General features: G+C 42.4%; 1 protein-coding gene across 4 annotated transcripts in view; it reads right to left on the reverse strand.

Annotated features, from left to right (window-relative positions):
* Positions 1–9785: 9785 nt before the first annotated feature.
* Positions 9786–16597, reverse strand: part of ATP8B4 (ATPase phospholipid transporting 8B4 (putative)) — a 210838-nt gene continuing 204026 nt past the window's right edge. For all 4 annotated transcript variants that reach the window (XM_072148286.1, XM_072148283.1, XM_072148285.1 and 1 more), the window contains 3 exons: positions 16382–16520; positions 15644–15774; positions 9786–13340 (listed from right to left, as the gene is read on the reverse strand). In XM_072148286.1, the coding sequence (XP_072004387.1) occupies positions 13059–13340; positions 15644–15774; positions 16382–16520 (552 nt within the window). In that variant the 3' untranslated portion in view covers positions 9786–13058. The remainder of the gene's footprint in view (positions 13341–15643; positions 15775–16381; positions 16521–16597) is intronic.

Below are 16597 nucleotides of genomic sequence, written 5' to 3' on the forward strand. Positions count from 1 at the left end.
GGCTTCCTATTCTCTCTTGCAGCAGAGAGGGCAGATGCTTGTCCATCCGTGCGCCTTAGCCTCACACATTGTATAACGCAGCGGTAGCGTCTGCTGATGATGTCATCCTAGTGCGCAGGCAAGATGCGTAGATGTGCATCTGCCTGCCTGCGCTGCTATTATAATCAATTGTATGCATGTCTGACACACATCGTGTCTGACTCGGTTGTGATTGCACGTGCTGCGACTGCGATCTCTATGCCACAAGAAGGAGGGAAAGACACAAGAAGAAAAAGAGATTAAAAAATTAGATGAGAAGTGACTGCTGGGTAGAGACACTGTATGAGATGTGAGGGGATGGGGTCACTAATGCAGGTAGTGGGGCGAGCAGGAGAAAAGAGTCTAAACACCTCTTCCTCCGTAACTGGGTCAAAGGAACAGAATGAGGAACAGGAGGGAATGAGATCCATGGAGCTTGTGGATTGGGAAATTTTCTGTCGCATATTTCATTAGCGAAGATGGGGATGTTAATAGGTATGTTAAAGTCTCCTATGATAATGGTTGAATCTCACAGGTTAGAAAGTAAGGGCAAAGTGGTCAGGGAACTGAGGACGGTATACCAGAGCCACACAGATAGAATTGGCGGAAATGCCTAAGCAATTTAATGACAACGCCACCCCAAATTAATTTACATGCAGTGCCAGTACCCCCTCATTCTTATATAGCACATTATTTAAAGTAATAGTTGTCAGAAAGGTTAATGACCATTTAAAGGGAACCTGTCACCACATTTTGAACATTCCTATTGATTGGGTCCCATAATACTCTATAAAGTAATGGGCACTCTTTTTAACTAAAAAAGCAGCTATTTAATGTTACTTGGCAGCTTGCCAAACGAGCAGCGAGTAAGAGGGGGCGGTTCCTTTTCCTCAGAGTCCAACCACCCCTCTTGTCCTCACTCACTACTAGTCCCCTCCTTCGATGTCATCCTCCTTGCTGGAGCCCAACCACCCCTCCTGTCCTCGCTCACAGCTACTCCTCCGACATTATCCTCTTTGCTGAAGCCGGAGGGGTAGTTGAATCGGAGTAAAGGGAACTGCCCCCTTTGACTCGCTGCTCATTCTGGCATGCTCCCAGGTAAGATTATGGTAATAAAAATCCCTGCTTTTTTTTTTTTTTATCAACTCTTTATTTGTAATTTTAAGTATAACAATCACAGATGCATTGGCCCTGGCAAGGGCAAAATAAAGGAAATATTCATGGTGTACCCTCCTGACACAGCAGGAGGAGTTCATCCGGTAGGAAGGCCTGTGAACAGCACAACAAAATGTGGATATATAAAGTTTACAGCAATAAACGAACAATTTCAAAACATAAAAACAGAAGTTTTGCCTCAAGAAAGTGGGAGGGCACAGAGGGCACTTGGCCCATTAACTCGGTTCAAATGTTATAGCAAAAGCGTCCCAGGTGGCCCATACAGCATCGAATTTATCCATCTGGTTGTTTAATTGAGCGGTTAAGTGCTCCATTGACCTTACATCTTTGATTCGAGCATATAAGTCAATAGTGGATGGTGTAGAAGGTTTCTTCCAGAAGAGAGAGATTAGACATTTGGCAGCAGTGAGTACATGAAGGAGCAGCTTGGCACTTGAGCCCCGTATGTCCCCAGGCAGGAGGTTAAGAAGGTACACAGCAGGATCCAGGGGTACATCCCTACCTAGTAATTCCACAACTAGTTGTTGAACTAAGCTCCAATAGGGTCGTATAAGCGGGCAATACCAAAATATGTGAATCAGAGATCCCTTTGCCCCATTACAGCGCCAGCACAGGTCAGATATGTCAGGGTTAATTTTGTGTAGTAATTCTGGGGTGTGATACCATTGCATGACGATCTTTATTTGGTTTTCCTTGTAAAGAGTGTTTATTGAAGATTTTTTGGCTCTAGCCCAAATAACTTGCCATTGTTCTTTTGAAAATTGTGTGCCTATCCAAGCCTCCCACTTATCCATATATTTGTGATTCACGGACCCTGGTGACAGCGGGGAATTAAGAATACTATAAATAGAGGAAATCAGACCTTTACTGGACGGACCACTGGCGCAAAGCCACTCGAAAGGGGTAGGCCTCGGGACTATATCTGGGCCCATGGTAGCTACTATAAAAGATTTAATCTGCTGGTAGCAGAATAGCCCTCCCGTCAGTTCAGGGTGTCTGTCCACTAACGTAGAGAACGGGAGGATTTGTCGCGTGTGGGCATCTATAAAGTCCTTTATCTGGAATTTCCGGGCCTGAGACCAGGGTCTGAATCCTGCCGACGACACACTGTCTGGGAGGTGCGGAGTAAATAGTACTGGGGTCATTGGTGAGTGCAAGGTGGCCAACTGGAAGCGAACCCTACTTTTGTGCCAGATGTCCCTAGTAAATTGTATGGGACCGAGAAGAGAGGAAGGTATCATGTCTGATACAGGGCCCCATATTAAAGTAGCCGGGTGATATGGAGCTAGCCATAATTTTTCTATTTCAGTCCACCTATTGAATGCCGGCAAGACTGACCAGGAGGCTATATGTCTGAGGTGGGTCGCCAGATAGTACAGTTTCAAGTCAGGGAACGCCAGACCTCCATTGGAGACCCCGGCTGTCATGACTGTCTTGGGGATACGGTGTCTGCGCCCATTCCAGACATAATCCGAGCATCTAGACTGCATCCTGTTCAGCCAGGACATCGGCACCCTGACTGGGAGCGTTTCGAATAAATAAAGTAGCTTAGGAAGAACTGACATTTTTATTGCTGCAATGCGTCCCAGTAGCGAAGTATGTAAAGGCTTCCACTTGTTTAAGAGGGACTGTATATCTTGAAATAAGGGTATAAAATTGGCCCCATAAAGCGCACCGTAAGTAGGAGTTAGGTTAATACCCAAGTATTTTAAGGAGGAACTTTTCCATGCATACGGGAATGCCGACTTCAATGCCTCCAGCTCCCCCTGGGGAATATTAATCGGCAGGGCCTCTGTCTTTGTGCGGTTAATTTTATATCCCGACAGACTGCTATACAGTTTTAGGGATTCGTGCAAGTTTGGTAAGCTCACCACCGGATTGGTTAGGGTGAGCAAGACATCGTCCGCAAATAGGGAGATTTTAAATTGCGTATTGCGGACCTTAACTCCTGACACATCAGGGTTTGCTCTAATGTAGGCCGCTAGGGGTTCGATGCTCAAAACATATAGCAACGGGGAGAGTGGACAACCCTGGCGTGTGCCATTACGTATGGGGAAAGGGGAGGAGTGAGCATGTGGCAAACGCACCACCGCGTGTGGGGTGGAGTATAATGCCCGTAAGGCTTGTAAAAAAGGACCCCTAAACCCAAAGCGTTGAAGGGTGGCAAACATAAAAGTCCAGTCTAAGCGGTCAAATGCTTTTTCAGCATTGAGACTGAGGAAGAGTGCTTGCTCCCCCTGGTGTCTAACAACTTCCAGGAGGTCGGCTGCTCTTCGCGTGTTATCCCCTGCCTGGCGAAACCTGACAAATCCCACCTGGTCCTTGTGGACCAGTTGGGGAAGCCAGTTATTTAACCTGTCAGCTAATAATTTTGTAAAGATTTTTAAGTCTGAATTGAGGAGGGCTATTGGTCTGTAGCTAGCGCAAGTCAATGGGTCTTTACCTGGTTTTGGAATCACTGTAATATAAGAGTTTAACATAGTGTCAGGTATAGGGGCCCCTTCCAAAAAGGCATTGTATAACCGAACCATGTGAGGCATCAACACCTCCCCGTATGCTTTGTAGTACAGATATGTAAAGCCGTCTGGCCCAGGAGCTTTGCCATTGGGCAGCGCTTTAACCACTTCTGCCAATTCCTCCATAGTAATTTCTTGGTTCAGGTCACTCAATGCTTCCGAAGGAAGAGTCGGTAGGTTACAGTCCGCTAGGTAATTGCGCAGTCGGTCTGTCATTATTGTGCTGTCTCCGGGGATCCTGGGCGGGAGGGCATACAGATGGCTATAGAAGTCTTCGAATATTTGTGCTACCTTGGATGGGTCATATTGAGTTACCCCAGAGGAGTCCTTAATACCATAAGGGTTGCTATCTCCCGTTTGGATTCTTAATTGACTGGCCAAGAGGGTATGGGCTTTATTGCCATATTCGTAAAAACGTCTACGGGAATAGCGGAGAAGCTTCTCGCAGCTCATGAGTAGGGATTTGCGCAATTTAGCTCTAGCGTCAACTACTTGTCTTAATAATCTAAGGGATGGGTTACCCAGCAATTTGGCTTCTATGGAACGCAGTTCTTTCTCACACTGCACCCTGACTGCCTGGTTTAAGTGTTTTTTCCTAGAGGCGACCGAGATACAATCACCCCGGATGACTGCTTTGTGTGCTTCCCATAGAATGCTATGGGAAGGGGCAGAGGGTGTATTCACTGCAAAGTATCGTAAGAGGCATTGATGAAGTTCTGTTCGCATTGCTAGGTTAGTGAGTAGCGTTTCATTGAGTCTCCAGTGCAGTGGGTGGGACGGGGGGGAGGTAAAGCTAAGAACAAGTGTGACTGGGGCATGATCTGACCACGTGATTGATTCAATGGATGACGCACGCAGAGTTCTAAGAATAGAAATGTCACCAAAAAAGTAGTCTATGCGGGTGTACGTGTTGTGTGGGGGGGGAGTAGAAGGAGTACTTTCTAGCTGTCGGGTTGTCCACTCTCCATAAATCATATAGGTCATATTGGCGAATTAACCTCCGGAAGCCTGTGGCCAGCCGTCGGGTCTGCCGCGGTGGTGGATGACCCGAGATAGAAAGTCTGTCTCTATTCTCTGAGAAAGGGACATTTAAGTCGCCCCCAACTAGAGTCGGGGTTCCCCTGTATTGGGCCAGTCGTGTCATGATTTGGGAAAGGAACGTGAGTTGCCCTGAGTTTGGGGCGTAGATGTTACACAATACTATGGGGAGGCCCGCTATGGATCCTTGTAGAATGATGTATCGACCTTCTGGGTCTGAGAAGGAGCTAGTCACTGTGAGAGGGCACGTACGTGAAATTAGGATTGCGACACCTGCTTTTTTAGTTTGGGAGCAAGCCATGAATGCCTGAGGGTAGTGACGTCTCGCAAATCTACAGGAGCCCGAGCTGGAGAGGTGAGTCTCCTGCAGGAACGCAATGTCTGGGGACTGTCTCTTCAAGTCCTGTAGGAGTAGGTGGCGCTTACTGTTTGAATTAAGGCCTTTAACATTTAAAGATAGCAACCTCACCATATCCAGGATTGTCAAAGGAAATGCTTATCCGCGTAATACTGTTTGTGCACAAGGATTCGTCCCGGAAAAATCCCTGTGTAGCTGTGCCAAGCTGCTCCTCCGATGCCCACCATCCGCGTTGCAATGAGGCAGAAACTAAACATAAGAAACAGAATTAAATAATTAAAACTTAAGAATAGCATAATGCAACAGCAAATACAAAGAAAAAAAAACATCTTTATAGCTTAGACCTCGAGGAGAAGCAATCCGAATTGCCCCACCTGCGGGATCCAGCTGGCAAGCGCACGCATGACTCCAGCGCGGTGCATGGGAAACATCCGGCCTAGGCGGGATGTCTCCAAGGCATCTAATACGCTTGCCTTGGGGGGTCATGGCCATCCCGGGGAGCAATGGGCGCACGTGCCATCCGGTCTCCCGGTGATCCCTAATGATGTACAACATTATCGCCTACCTCTAAAAGATAAAAATATATATCATTTAGTCAATGAACAGGAGGGGGGGGGAGGAAGAGGGAGAAGGAGAACAGGTGACATATAGTAAGCATGAGTAAACTCCGGCTTCCTTTCCTTCAGCGTGGGGAAGGTTGTGTTCCACGGGAAGGAGGAGGGGGGGGGGGGGGTTGTCTTGAGTCGCAGAGCGACGTCCTCGTCCGCGTGGCTGTACCCGTTGCCAAGTTGGTGATAGGGGGGGGAGTGACAAGATAGGTTCCGGCTGTATAGATCCTGGGATTGGAATGTCCAGCGATTTGCAGAAATCCGGTAAGTCCTTGGGGCCTCGAAGGATTACAGTTGTTCCATCCTTACGAGCACTAAGACTAAAAGGGAAGCCCCAGCGGTATGGAATGTTACGTTCTTGCAGAATCGTCAGTAGTGGACGCAAAGCTCTACGCCGCTGTAAAAGTGACCCAGGAAAGGTCCTGGAATAAGTGGATTTGAGCTCCATGATAGTCGATGAATCACATGCGTCTGGCTTTTGCCATTATTTCTTCTTTGAGTAGAAAGTCTGTTATACAGCAAATTATATCCCTGGGGCGATTGGCGGCTGACTTAGGGCGTAGGGCCCGATGAGCTCTGTCCATTCTGAGGGGGGCATCGGGAGGCTTGCCCAGGACGGAGTTAAAGATATTCTGCAAGATCAAGAACGCATCTTCTGAGCCTGTATTTTCCGGGACTCCCCGGACACGTATGTTATGTCTTCTTCCTCTATTATCTAAGTCCTCTATATGAGATTGCAGATCCTGAATAGTCTCCTCCTGGGAAGAGACACGGTTATGGAGCACATTAATAGCTTTACGTGCCCTGGCATGATCATCCTCCAGCGTATCAACCCTTTGGGCCACCATTTGTATATCTTTGCGTACTTCAGCTATCGCTGATTTACAGGTTTCTTTAACCTCTGATATCAGAGCTTGGAAATCCAACTTAGTGGGTAGTTGATGAACATGCGTCCACCAGTCCATAGGTGGTTGAGACGGAGGCTCAGTGGCGTATGATCCGTCTGATGTGGGGGACCAGGAGCGGTGGGGTGATGATGACCGTAGTGCTTGCGGGGTGGCAGCATATTCCGCTGCATCAGGATCCGATCCCCTATGTATCCGGCCCAGCGGAGCAGAGACTCTCTGTGGCAGGGGTTGAGGTGGAGAGGGTTGGGCGGGAGAGAGGGATCCAGCATGAAGATCTGGTAGCAGGCCCACAGGCCCGGGGGGGAGAGCCAGGTCTATAAGGAGCTGGTGGCATGGCTCCTGGGCTTCTATTTGTGCTACCTGGAAGGTGGTCTGAGCCTGGGGCTCCGTGCTGCAGTGTGCAGTGCCCCCTTGCTGCGGCCCTGCATGTGATGGTTGAAGCGGTGGGGGTTGTAGCAGGGCCTCATGATAAGGCCTCAATATCCCCTGTGTTTGGGGGGGGGTCCCGGGTCCCGTGCAGGTCCCCCTGCTACTGAGGGTCTTGCGGGACATGAAAGTGGGGGTTGCGCGTTGCGCTCCCGGCCGCCCGCAGCCGGGAGAGGAGGAAAGTCCTCACGCTGTGAGGCCTCGGCGCGCGGCGGCGCCATCTTGGATGAGACGGCCCGCGTCTCTCTTGCAAAATAATCCACTAATGTGGGTACTTGCGGGGTGCCGGACCGCTCCGGGGAGACTGCGGGGGGCTTGGGCTTCCTCCTGTTGCCCATAACTCGGGGTAGGCTGCTGGTGTGTGGCTGCTGGGACCCGCGGGAGACGGAGCTGGTCTAGCACGCGTCCTCTCCTCTCGGCATCCGGACACGCCCCCCCCTGCTTTTTAAGATACAAAAGGCTGGTCATTACTTTATAGAATATTATGGGAACCTGTCAAAATCTGGAATAACTCAAAATGTGGTGACAGGTTCTCTTTAAGGATGTATGTCAATTTCCTTAGCAGCAAAAACCTTCATTAAAGGTTAATTATTGAATTATTCCTCCATGTACTAAAACTGTGAAGTTAAAGGGGCTGTCTGGGGATTTTCTCCAAAAAACAGCTAGACAGGAGTAGATAATTTCAGGGACGACCAAATGAACACCCAAAAGCCATTAGAAATACAGAAGTAACATGACTGAAAGTGAGTTAAATAAATTAATTAACACAAACAACTTTTCTTTGGTACTTCCAGACAATTGTGCTCAATGTGGAAATGTACAAAAGGGAAATAGGATCTACCACCCCATGACAGGTACGGACTACAACTTAAAAGGCTTTCTCACATGTGATGCCTCATTGGTGGAGTATGTTATACATGTTATTGCAGTCTCATGTATGTTGGGGAAACCATCCGACATATACAAGACCACATATCCAAATACAAGGAAATTATAAATACCATTGCCTTTTCAATTTGACCAAGCTAAACACTGCACAGTTAAAATTTCGGGTATTGGAACAAATCAAACCCCCTGGATGCGGCAGAGACAGGATTAAACTATTGAAAATCAGAGAAGCATTCTGGATTTATCGCTTTAGTCAGTGTCTCCCCATGGACTAAACAGAAGATATTAGATCCAGAGTTTTATCTAATCATGTATTGAGTGCTAACTTATGTCTTTGTCCATAATTTAAAAAATTTCTAATTTTTCCTCCAGAAACATTGACCACTTTATACGATCATCCGGATTGCATGGGTATACTTTGCACTATTTTCATCTTATTTCTTTACTTCTCTCTTTCCTACTCTCATTCTTCCATTATGATTTGCGTATTCATCCTTCTTGACATACACTACCTTCATTTACCATCCATCCACTGACCGATAATTCCGTCAGTTACCCACAAATCCATCCTTGCAAGACATACATTCTACTTGCCTTTCCACCCATCATCATTGAATTTTGTCCATCATACATTACACTATTGCAGATTTGCAGATTCTAACTATTCATTAATGTATCCTTCTCCGTTAGCCATTTACATCCTTATTTTCCATATTTCACATCCATTTTTATCAAATATACATATCCTTTAATATGGTTTCCTCATTCTATTCTACTCTCGCCTTTTTCTTTGTTATGTAGCTTATGCCTCGCCATGTGTCCCACAGTAGAAAGAAAAGCTGGATTGTTACTTCTGGTTTACGACTTCCGGTCACAGCATGGAGCACCGGCAGGCGTTTGACATGTCAGCATGTTTCTGGCGGTATGTGTCCACCACTCTAGCAGCCTCCATTATCTCAGCGATAAAATTTCTTTTTCCATCCAATGCCATATTGAGCTTCTTGTCCGGCTTTATCCAGATATTTTGAGAAGTCTGTTTGATTGTTCGACGATCTATACATACTAATTTAACCTACCGAGCACTGTACACTGTTTTCTATGCATGTTCTATGTTGGTGAACTCTGTTGGGCCAGTGCAGGGAAGCGACAGATTCATGATTTATGGTGCACATTCTTAATTAATCTTGCGCACCCAGCATTATACAGGGCAGAGCACTTTTAGCGCAGTTTCCTACGTTCTTAGTACAGGCAGTCCCCAGGTTACGTACAAGATAGGGTCCGGAGGTTTGTTCTTAAGTTGAATTTGTATGTAGGTCGAAACTGTATATTTTATAATTGTAGAGCCAGTAAAAAAATATTTTGGCCCCAGTGACAATCGGAGTGTAAACATTTTTTGCTGTAATGGGACCAAGGATTATCAATAAAGCTTCATTACAAACAACTTACAGCTGATCATTGCAGTCTGGGACTATAGTAAAGCATCCAGAGAGCTTCACCAGAGGTCAGAGGGGTCTGTATGTAACTATGGGTTGTCTGTAAGTCGGGTGTCCTTAAGTAGGGGACCGCCTGTGAATGTGCCCCAATATTGTCATAATACAACAGAATTTGCACAGTTAGGCAACTGGTGCAAACCAATGATCAAAAATGCAGAATCTTCTACACCAACTAATAGGAGGTGCAAAGTCCTAAACTATGCCAGATAATAAATGTACCTGTCCCTGTACGGTAGCAGTGTGTCCCCCAATAAAAAGAAAATTACAACTTTAACATGAAAATATTGTCATTTGCACACATGTCAAAATAATATATGAAGCCAGACAAAGAGAAATAAACCACAAAATGCAGTTGATTACTTAGAAACAGTATATTTATAGAAAATATTTTGTATATAAAGCACTTAAATAAATTATGGAACATTATATACATATGTAAACCTTATGTTACAAAAGAGTGCCAACTCTTTGGTATGACATCATGCGCACAGACAATTGTAACTTCTCTATTGCACAAAACAAAAGCCAAACATTTGATAGAAATCTAAACTAATCTATACCTAAAATAATAAAGATTGACATTTCTAAATATATATTTATATATGTATGTATATTTCTATCTATATCTATTTATGTTTGAATAAATGTCACATTGCCTTCCATAAATACAAAATGGATTATATCATATAAGGAATTTGGATTTTCCCAACATGAAAAATGAAATAAAGGCATTTAAACAAACAAAACCAAGACTGTAGAAGTTGATGAGGATTATAAAACTGTCTTTCAATGTTATTTATCAACCTTTTCCAAACAGTCAATCAAACAATACAAGAGAAAACCTAAAAAAAAAAAAATGTGGAGTGACAAAGAACAACCAAAGACTTGTCTCTTTTATTTCTGTGTTATCTGCATATTAAACCAAAGTTTCTGTGTGCATAGCTGAAGCAGGCAGATGATAATTCTGCAGAATATAGACGGCTTCATATTCTGAAAAAAATAATTAGAATCAGAATAGATAGATAGATTTTTTTAACCTTAAGGCTACTGGAAATTGCTTCTACCAGGGAGCAAAATGGATACAACGATGAATGGGTAGAAGTCATTGTACTGATAAGGTCCCTTTCACACAAACGTATATGGAGGCCATATGATCGCTGTACGACAGGCAGCCAGTATACAAAAGGCATATAACTGTATTGTGCATGGTAAGCACGTGTCACAATACCGTGCCGGAAAAATGATAGTGTGCTCTATCTTTTGCCATAGCTATGGCCCGGCAGCACATTCTCCTGTGGACGTCCCTCCAGCGAAATGTATGACATGCTGTGTCCTGGCCCAGGTGTATTTCCTATTGTAGGAAAAAATAGAAAAATAAGAGGGCTATCGGGTTTGACAAACATAGTTGCTTTCTTCCAAAAACGCCTCATGAGTAGTGCTTTCTATTGTAGCTATTACCGTCATTTCTATGCAGCTAAGATGTGATACAAGAAAAAAACATGGTCAGATGGGCCGCTGTTTTTGGATATATTTTTAAAATCCTGGACAACCCTTTTAAACTGGTAGCCATTTTCTGATGCCTCCGCCCATCCAGAGGACAGCTACACTACACCAATAAATGCAATACTTATCTATAGAACCTTAAGGAGGGCAATGCAAAAATAGTGCAAATTAAATAATACAGTGGGAAGTATCAAATAAATATTAGAATTTCAAGGACAAACAGATCATTTCCCATAAACAATGTGTCACAGGTTGTCATTTGTGTCTGACACACTACACAAAGAAATCACGCAGTTGTAAAGTGAAGGGAAAGAAGCACATGTGATACTAGGCTGAAGTAATGGCATCATGTAAGAGCCAGCGACATAATTGTCGTCTGCCTTGGTGATGTCTCCAGAGCCTAGAGACCAGGGGGGTTTATTTAAGGTGTGCACAGATGGATATTATGTAGACTGCATATAGATTTCTCCATTAGCATTACTGATTTGTACATCATTGACTTGTACACAGAGTAGCATTGGCGTAAGTTTTGGAATTACTATAAAACATGTAACAGAGTACAAAGATTACCCCAAAAACAAACATAGTAACAGTTTGTAATGATTGTTAAAGATCACTGAAGCCATAATGTCAAAGTATCTTTGCAGATCTTTAACCATCATGCAATTTAAACATTGGCTTGATGTAATGGAGCCTGTTGGTTACCACTTACTGCTTTACCTGTGCCTGCTGCAATACCATGGAAAGCACACATGAAGCGTGGCAATGAGAACTAACATGGTGGACGACATGCCAGCCCACTTTTACTGCAATAAACATATCTTTTAAATTCTTCTGTTATTCCAATATTATTTATTCCAGGGAAACAAAATATGCTCTCCTACAAACAAGATGAAATGGTAGCTGCAGATTCTTAAGCCAAAAAGACGGGGCCATTGGAATCACAGTTGTAGAAAAGCATTGGACAAAAACCGGAACAAATTCTACGTTCTTGTGCAAGTAACCTCATGTTAAATCTCCTTAAGATCTTAAGAAACAGAAATATAAAAGATTTCTTTAAAGCAAAATAATTGTAAATGTAATAGCTGATGTGTTATAAATGAGAATCCCCTGAGAAAATGGCGTCATTGGAAAATGTACACAGATCATGTAGTGTCTCTGTGCGAAACAAACAGGCATGTGATGAAGAGTTCCTCCAACAGGCTGACTGATAGTTTCTTTCTCCACAAAGGGTGTCTAGAGGTTTAGTTCACTCCAAGTGACAGGTCATGGCACCTGTTTTCACATTCATAATGCTGAAAAGGCAAAAATGTAGACATTCATCTTATATTAGAAGGAATGTGACAAATTCCATCTGGAACTATAATATGTTTTACAGAACACGCTATTTACTGGCCATATACCATATATTGCTTGTATATTGCAGGAAACCACTTGACTTGTAACATACTGGGAGAAGGACTTGCTGAAAAATACAGAACTCTGAAGGAAGTGTGTGATGGATCTATACAGTGATCAATTCCCAGTGAAGGGAAGACTTTTGTGATCAATAGTAGCAGCAGTTTCTTCAGCAAGTCAATAGTCTCCTTAATAAATGTAAAGTTAAGCTTTTTTTTAAGTGAAATGTACTATGAAGTTACTATCTTGGAGAATGCTCTATAAATGGGAAAAAAATGTGCAATATTGGTTTTGACACTAGGAACAGAAAATTATAATTGTACAGTTATAACCCTAAAAACATTCCAAAGCAAAAAAAAAAAAAAGCTATAAAATCTCAGATGCCCACAAAATTCTTTGCGAAACCTGCTGAAACAGTTGTTGGTCAGAAGATGACAAGTCTACAGTGCGGCGTTATTATCCTGTATCACAGTATGGAGAGTTCCCTCTTGTTTGGGAAAGGAGATTAGAAGGGTTCGGTGTCCTGAACTTTGTAAGAGGAAGAGGTGACATTCCACATTCACATGGGACAGGATTGTGATGTTCCGGGATGATCTGATATTAGAAGATGTACCTCATCTCCCTTTGGTGTTGAGTAACACAGTGCAAAAAATATGGCCACAACTTAAAAGTTAATAAGGATAGAAAAAAAATTAACAAAACAAGTCCCAGTTATGGTACCATATAAATTATAACTTAGAAATCTTATCACTGCTGAAACTATTAAAATTTTCTGCTGTCTTCTTCCGTAAATTTTCTATCCAGCTTGTGCTGCTCAACATTGTTCTTGCTAAGCTTGATGAAGACTGAGGCTCGTTTAAACGCATGTTTTTCCCAGAAGTAATAAGTTCACCATAGCCTTCCTGATGGGCAAATGCATATCCAGACCTCCTGGAACTAGTTCTATGCACCCTGCGCATGTGGTTCGCTAATGGTTTACGTTTCTTCTTAGCCTGCTGCAGGTATCGAACCTTTAAACAATAAAAAAAGGAAAACTTTTAAAATTGGTAATGCTAAAATAATTTAAAATTTTATTATTAGCTGTCTGCCTCTTGCAATGTTAAAAATGCAGCTTTCGCAGCTTTTACTGAAATTTTTTATATAGATAAAACATATTTTAGGTTTCCTGACGGGTCCGGAAATCTACCATCAAAATCCAGCATGTAAACTAGGGACACTTACTCATAGATCCATGCACTGTGACTGTGGTAATTTTTTTTTTTGTATATTAATTTTTATTGGGTTTTACAGAGTTACAATGACATGCACATCATATACTTTACATGCGAATAAGTATACATATACAGCCTTGATTTTGTTACAATATAGAGAACTTTCGTAATGCATTTTCTATTACACAGTTTGATTATCTATCAAGGTCTACAATATCTATGTTCCGTATTGTTTACTTCTGTCGATTGATCAGTCATCAAAAACAATATAACAAGAAGAACAGAAAGAACAGCAAAGTAGTTAACTTTTGTCACAGGTTTAAGTGGCTCCTTTTCCTTTTTCCGGTTCTATTAGTCTTGCAGCTTATATAAACAAATTCAATCATCCTATTCAGCCTTCTCTAGAGTTGCTATAAGGGTGTTTTAAGATTAAGAAGTTGAGCAGTATGCCTGCCAGGGTTGCCAAATTTTTCAATTGGTTGATGTTTCAAAAACCATATGCCAGTGCTTTTTCAAAGTTATATACCTTGGAAATCGCCCCCTCTATTTCTTTTAATGTGGGGCAAGTGGGAGACTTCCAATATCTGGCTATTACTATCCGAGTTATCGTGCATATCTTCACTATTAATAATCTCTGTCTTGGAGGTATGCCAGTCATGTCAAGATGCAATAAGGCTTGCGCTGGGCCTTTGTTAGGGACAGGTCCTATCAGATTACCTAACAGATCATACACTTTACGCCATATGGGTTCTATTTTGGACATTCCCACAAGGTATGTATTAAGCTGCCGCTTGCCCCGCATTCTCTCCAACACATGGGTAATGATGTAGGATATGCTTTGTGAATGCGGTCTGGTGTGTAATACCATCTCAGCATTACCTTTATTGCATTTTCGATGTGTGCTATACTTTTTAGGGTCTTATATGTAGCGTTTATCGCTTTTCTCCAATCTGTTGGTAGTATAGTTCTATTGAGTTCCCTCTCCCATTGTTTTAATGCATAGTTTTCCTGGAATTGCATACATTCGGTTAGGTGTCTATATACCAGGTTTAGACCTTTCCTCTTAGAGTACACTCTGTGATGAAGCTTCACAGGCTGTGGAACTGTGGAGAACTCCCCCCTCCCCCACTGTGTTAGAGCATACAGATGCAGCGGAAAGTGCTAATGGAGAGGGGGAGAAAGTGTGAAGCCAGAGCACAGAGGGGCTCTGGTAACCCCTTTCTGGCTCATTAACATGATTTTAAAATTGATTGATTTTAGAAGCAAAGGTACCATGAATTACAGATATAAGAACAGCAATACAGTCACGGTGCCTGAGTAAATGCCCCTGGTTTATCAAGTTTAATTTTGATGGTAGTTTCCTTTAAATAGCATGCTAAAAACCAATGCAAAGGCTGTGTGTTTCAACATATTGTGACACCTGACAGCACAGACTGTAAATGTTATACTTTGTAGGGGTCCAATAAGTAAAACCTAGTAGTCATATTTTTTCCAAATGAGAAAGAAACAACAGCACAGTGCAGACAACTAACAAAGAATACAATTATTTATTGAAAGACGTGTAAGGTGAGCTGCACCCCAGGAAGATGCACATTTTCAGGCCACAGTAGGATGCAAAATGGAACTGAATGAAGCTGCACAAAACATAGCAGAAGAAAATAAAGGTATTAATTTGCTATTCTAATTCTGTACAACCACTACTATTGCAGTGCTTTTTCATTACGCAAATGCAAAAAGACATCTTGATACAACGTGCCCAAACTTGTAACTAATATAACTAAGGAAACTGCTGTTATGCAGTTTTTTTTAATGGGAATCTGTTATCAGTTTTGACCATTATAACTGAAGACATAGTTAGATAGAAGACCTTGAGAGCTGTGTAACTATGACTTTGTGTATGTTGTTTACGGGAGCAGGAATGTGAAAAATATATTTATATTCCAGGATTGTAGATGGATTCAGAGCACTCTGGTGCACTAGTGTGTGAAATATGTACTGCTGCGCAACCCCCCCCCCCCCCACACACTCTGAGTAACTGCTATAGTGTTGAAGCCTAATACAACAGTGACTCATAGCAGTCATCACAGATTTCTATCACTTACCTTATCACTGAGTGTTGGTCTTAAATCCACCTTCAAGAACCGGAAAGTCAGCACAGGCATTACACAAATCACAGTGGTCAGGAATATTACAAGCCAAACACTTTTTTGACTTAAGGAATTCCTGGCATTTCCTGAGAAAAATTTAAAAAAATTTGTATTTACATGAACAATTATATAACTGTGTTTACTTTCCCACCAGAAATAATAATAAAATAATAGTCTGAAGCTTGCAGAACTGCTGTGAGGATGGTTATCAGTGCTATTCCTGCACTAGCTTTAGCATTCCCTAATAAACTATCCTCACATCATTAATGATTCATTTGTTTTTGCCCACTATGACCTCAGCTTTTCCCTCCAAGACTCCCAAGGCATACTAATAGGCCATGGTTGTAGAAATAAATTTACATGCATGTGGGTGAGATATAAGATATGACAGTGTAATAATCTATGTGTACGTATAGTGCTACAGAATATGTTTGGGCTAAATAAGCAATAGCATACATTCCATTTCCCTCTGTTGGAAGAATAAATACTGCAAGTAATACTAATACTGAAATACAAAATGCCAACGTAATGTTATTATAATATGAAAAAGCTAAATTCAGTTACAATAAGAAAAATGAATACAAGTGCAGCTACATCTGTCTGTTTACAAAGTAGATACATATTTACTACATACTGCTTAGATCTAGGATTCTATTTGCAGCCCTTGAATACAAATCCACACATTCAACTTACCTACAAAAGGAAAATGACTCGGAAAAATATCAAAAATTCCATCCCCGTGCATGGCAAACAAGATGGAGAAGTACACAGCCAGACTGCCCCAGATGAAGAAATGGTTAATAGCTGTCCAGTAGCTGGTGTCCAGGCCAATCTGTAATACAACCACAACCATTTATCATATGCCAAATAGAGAAATGTCTCTAGGAACATTATATTAATTATAATATA

This window comes from Engystomops pustulosus, chromosome 4 (assembly GCF_040894005.1).
Source record: "Engystomops pustulosus chromosome 4, aEngPut4.maternal, whole genome shotgun sequence".
NCBI classification, from domain to species: Eukaryota; Metazoa; Chordata; class Amphibia; order Anura; family Leptodactylidae; genus Engystomops; species Engystomops pustulosus.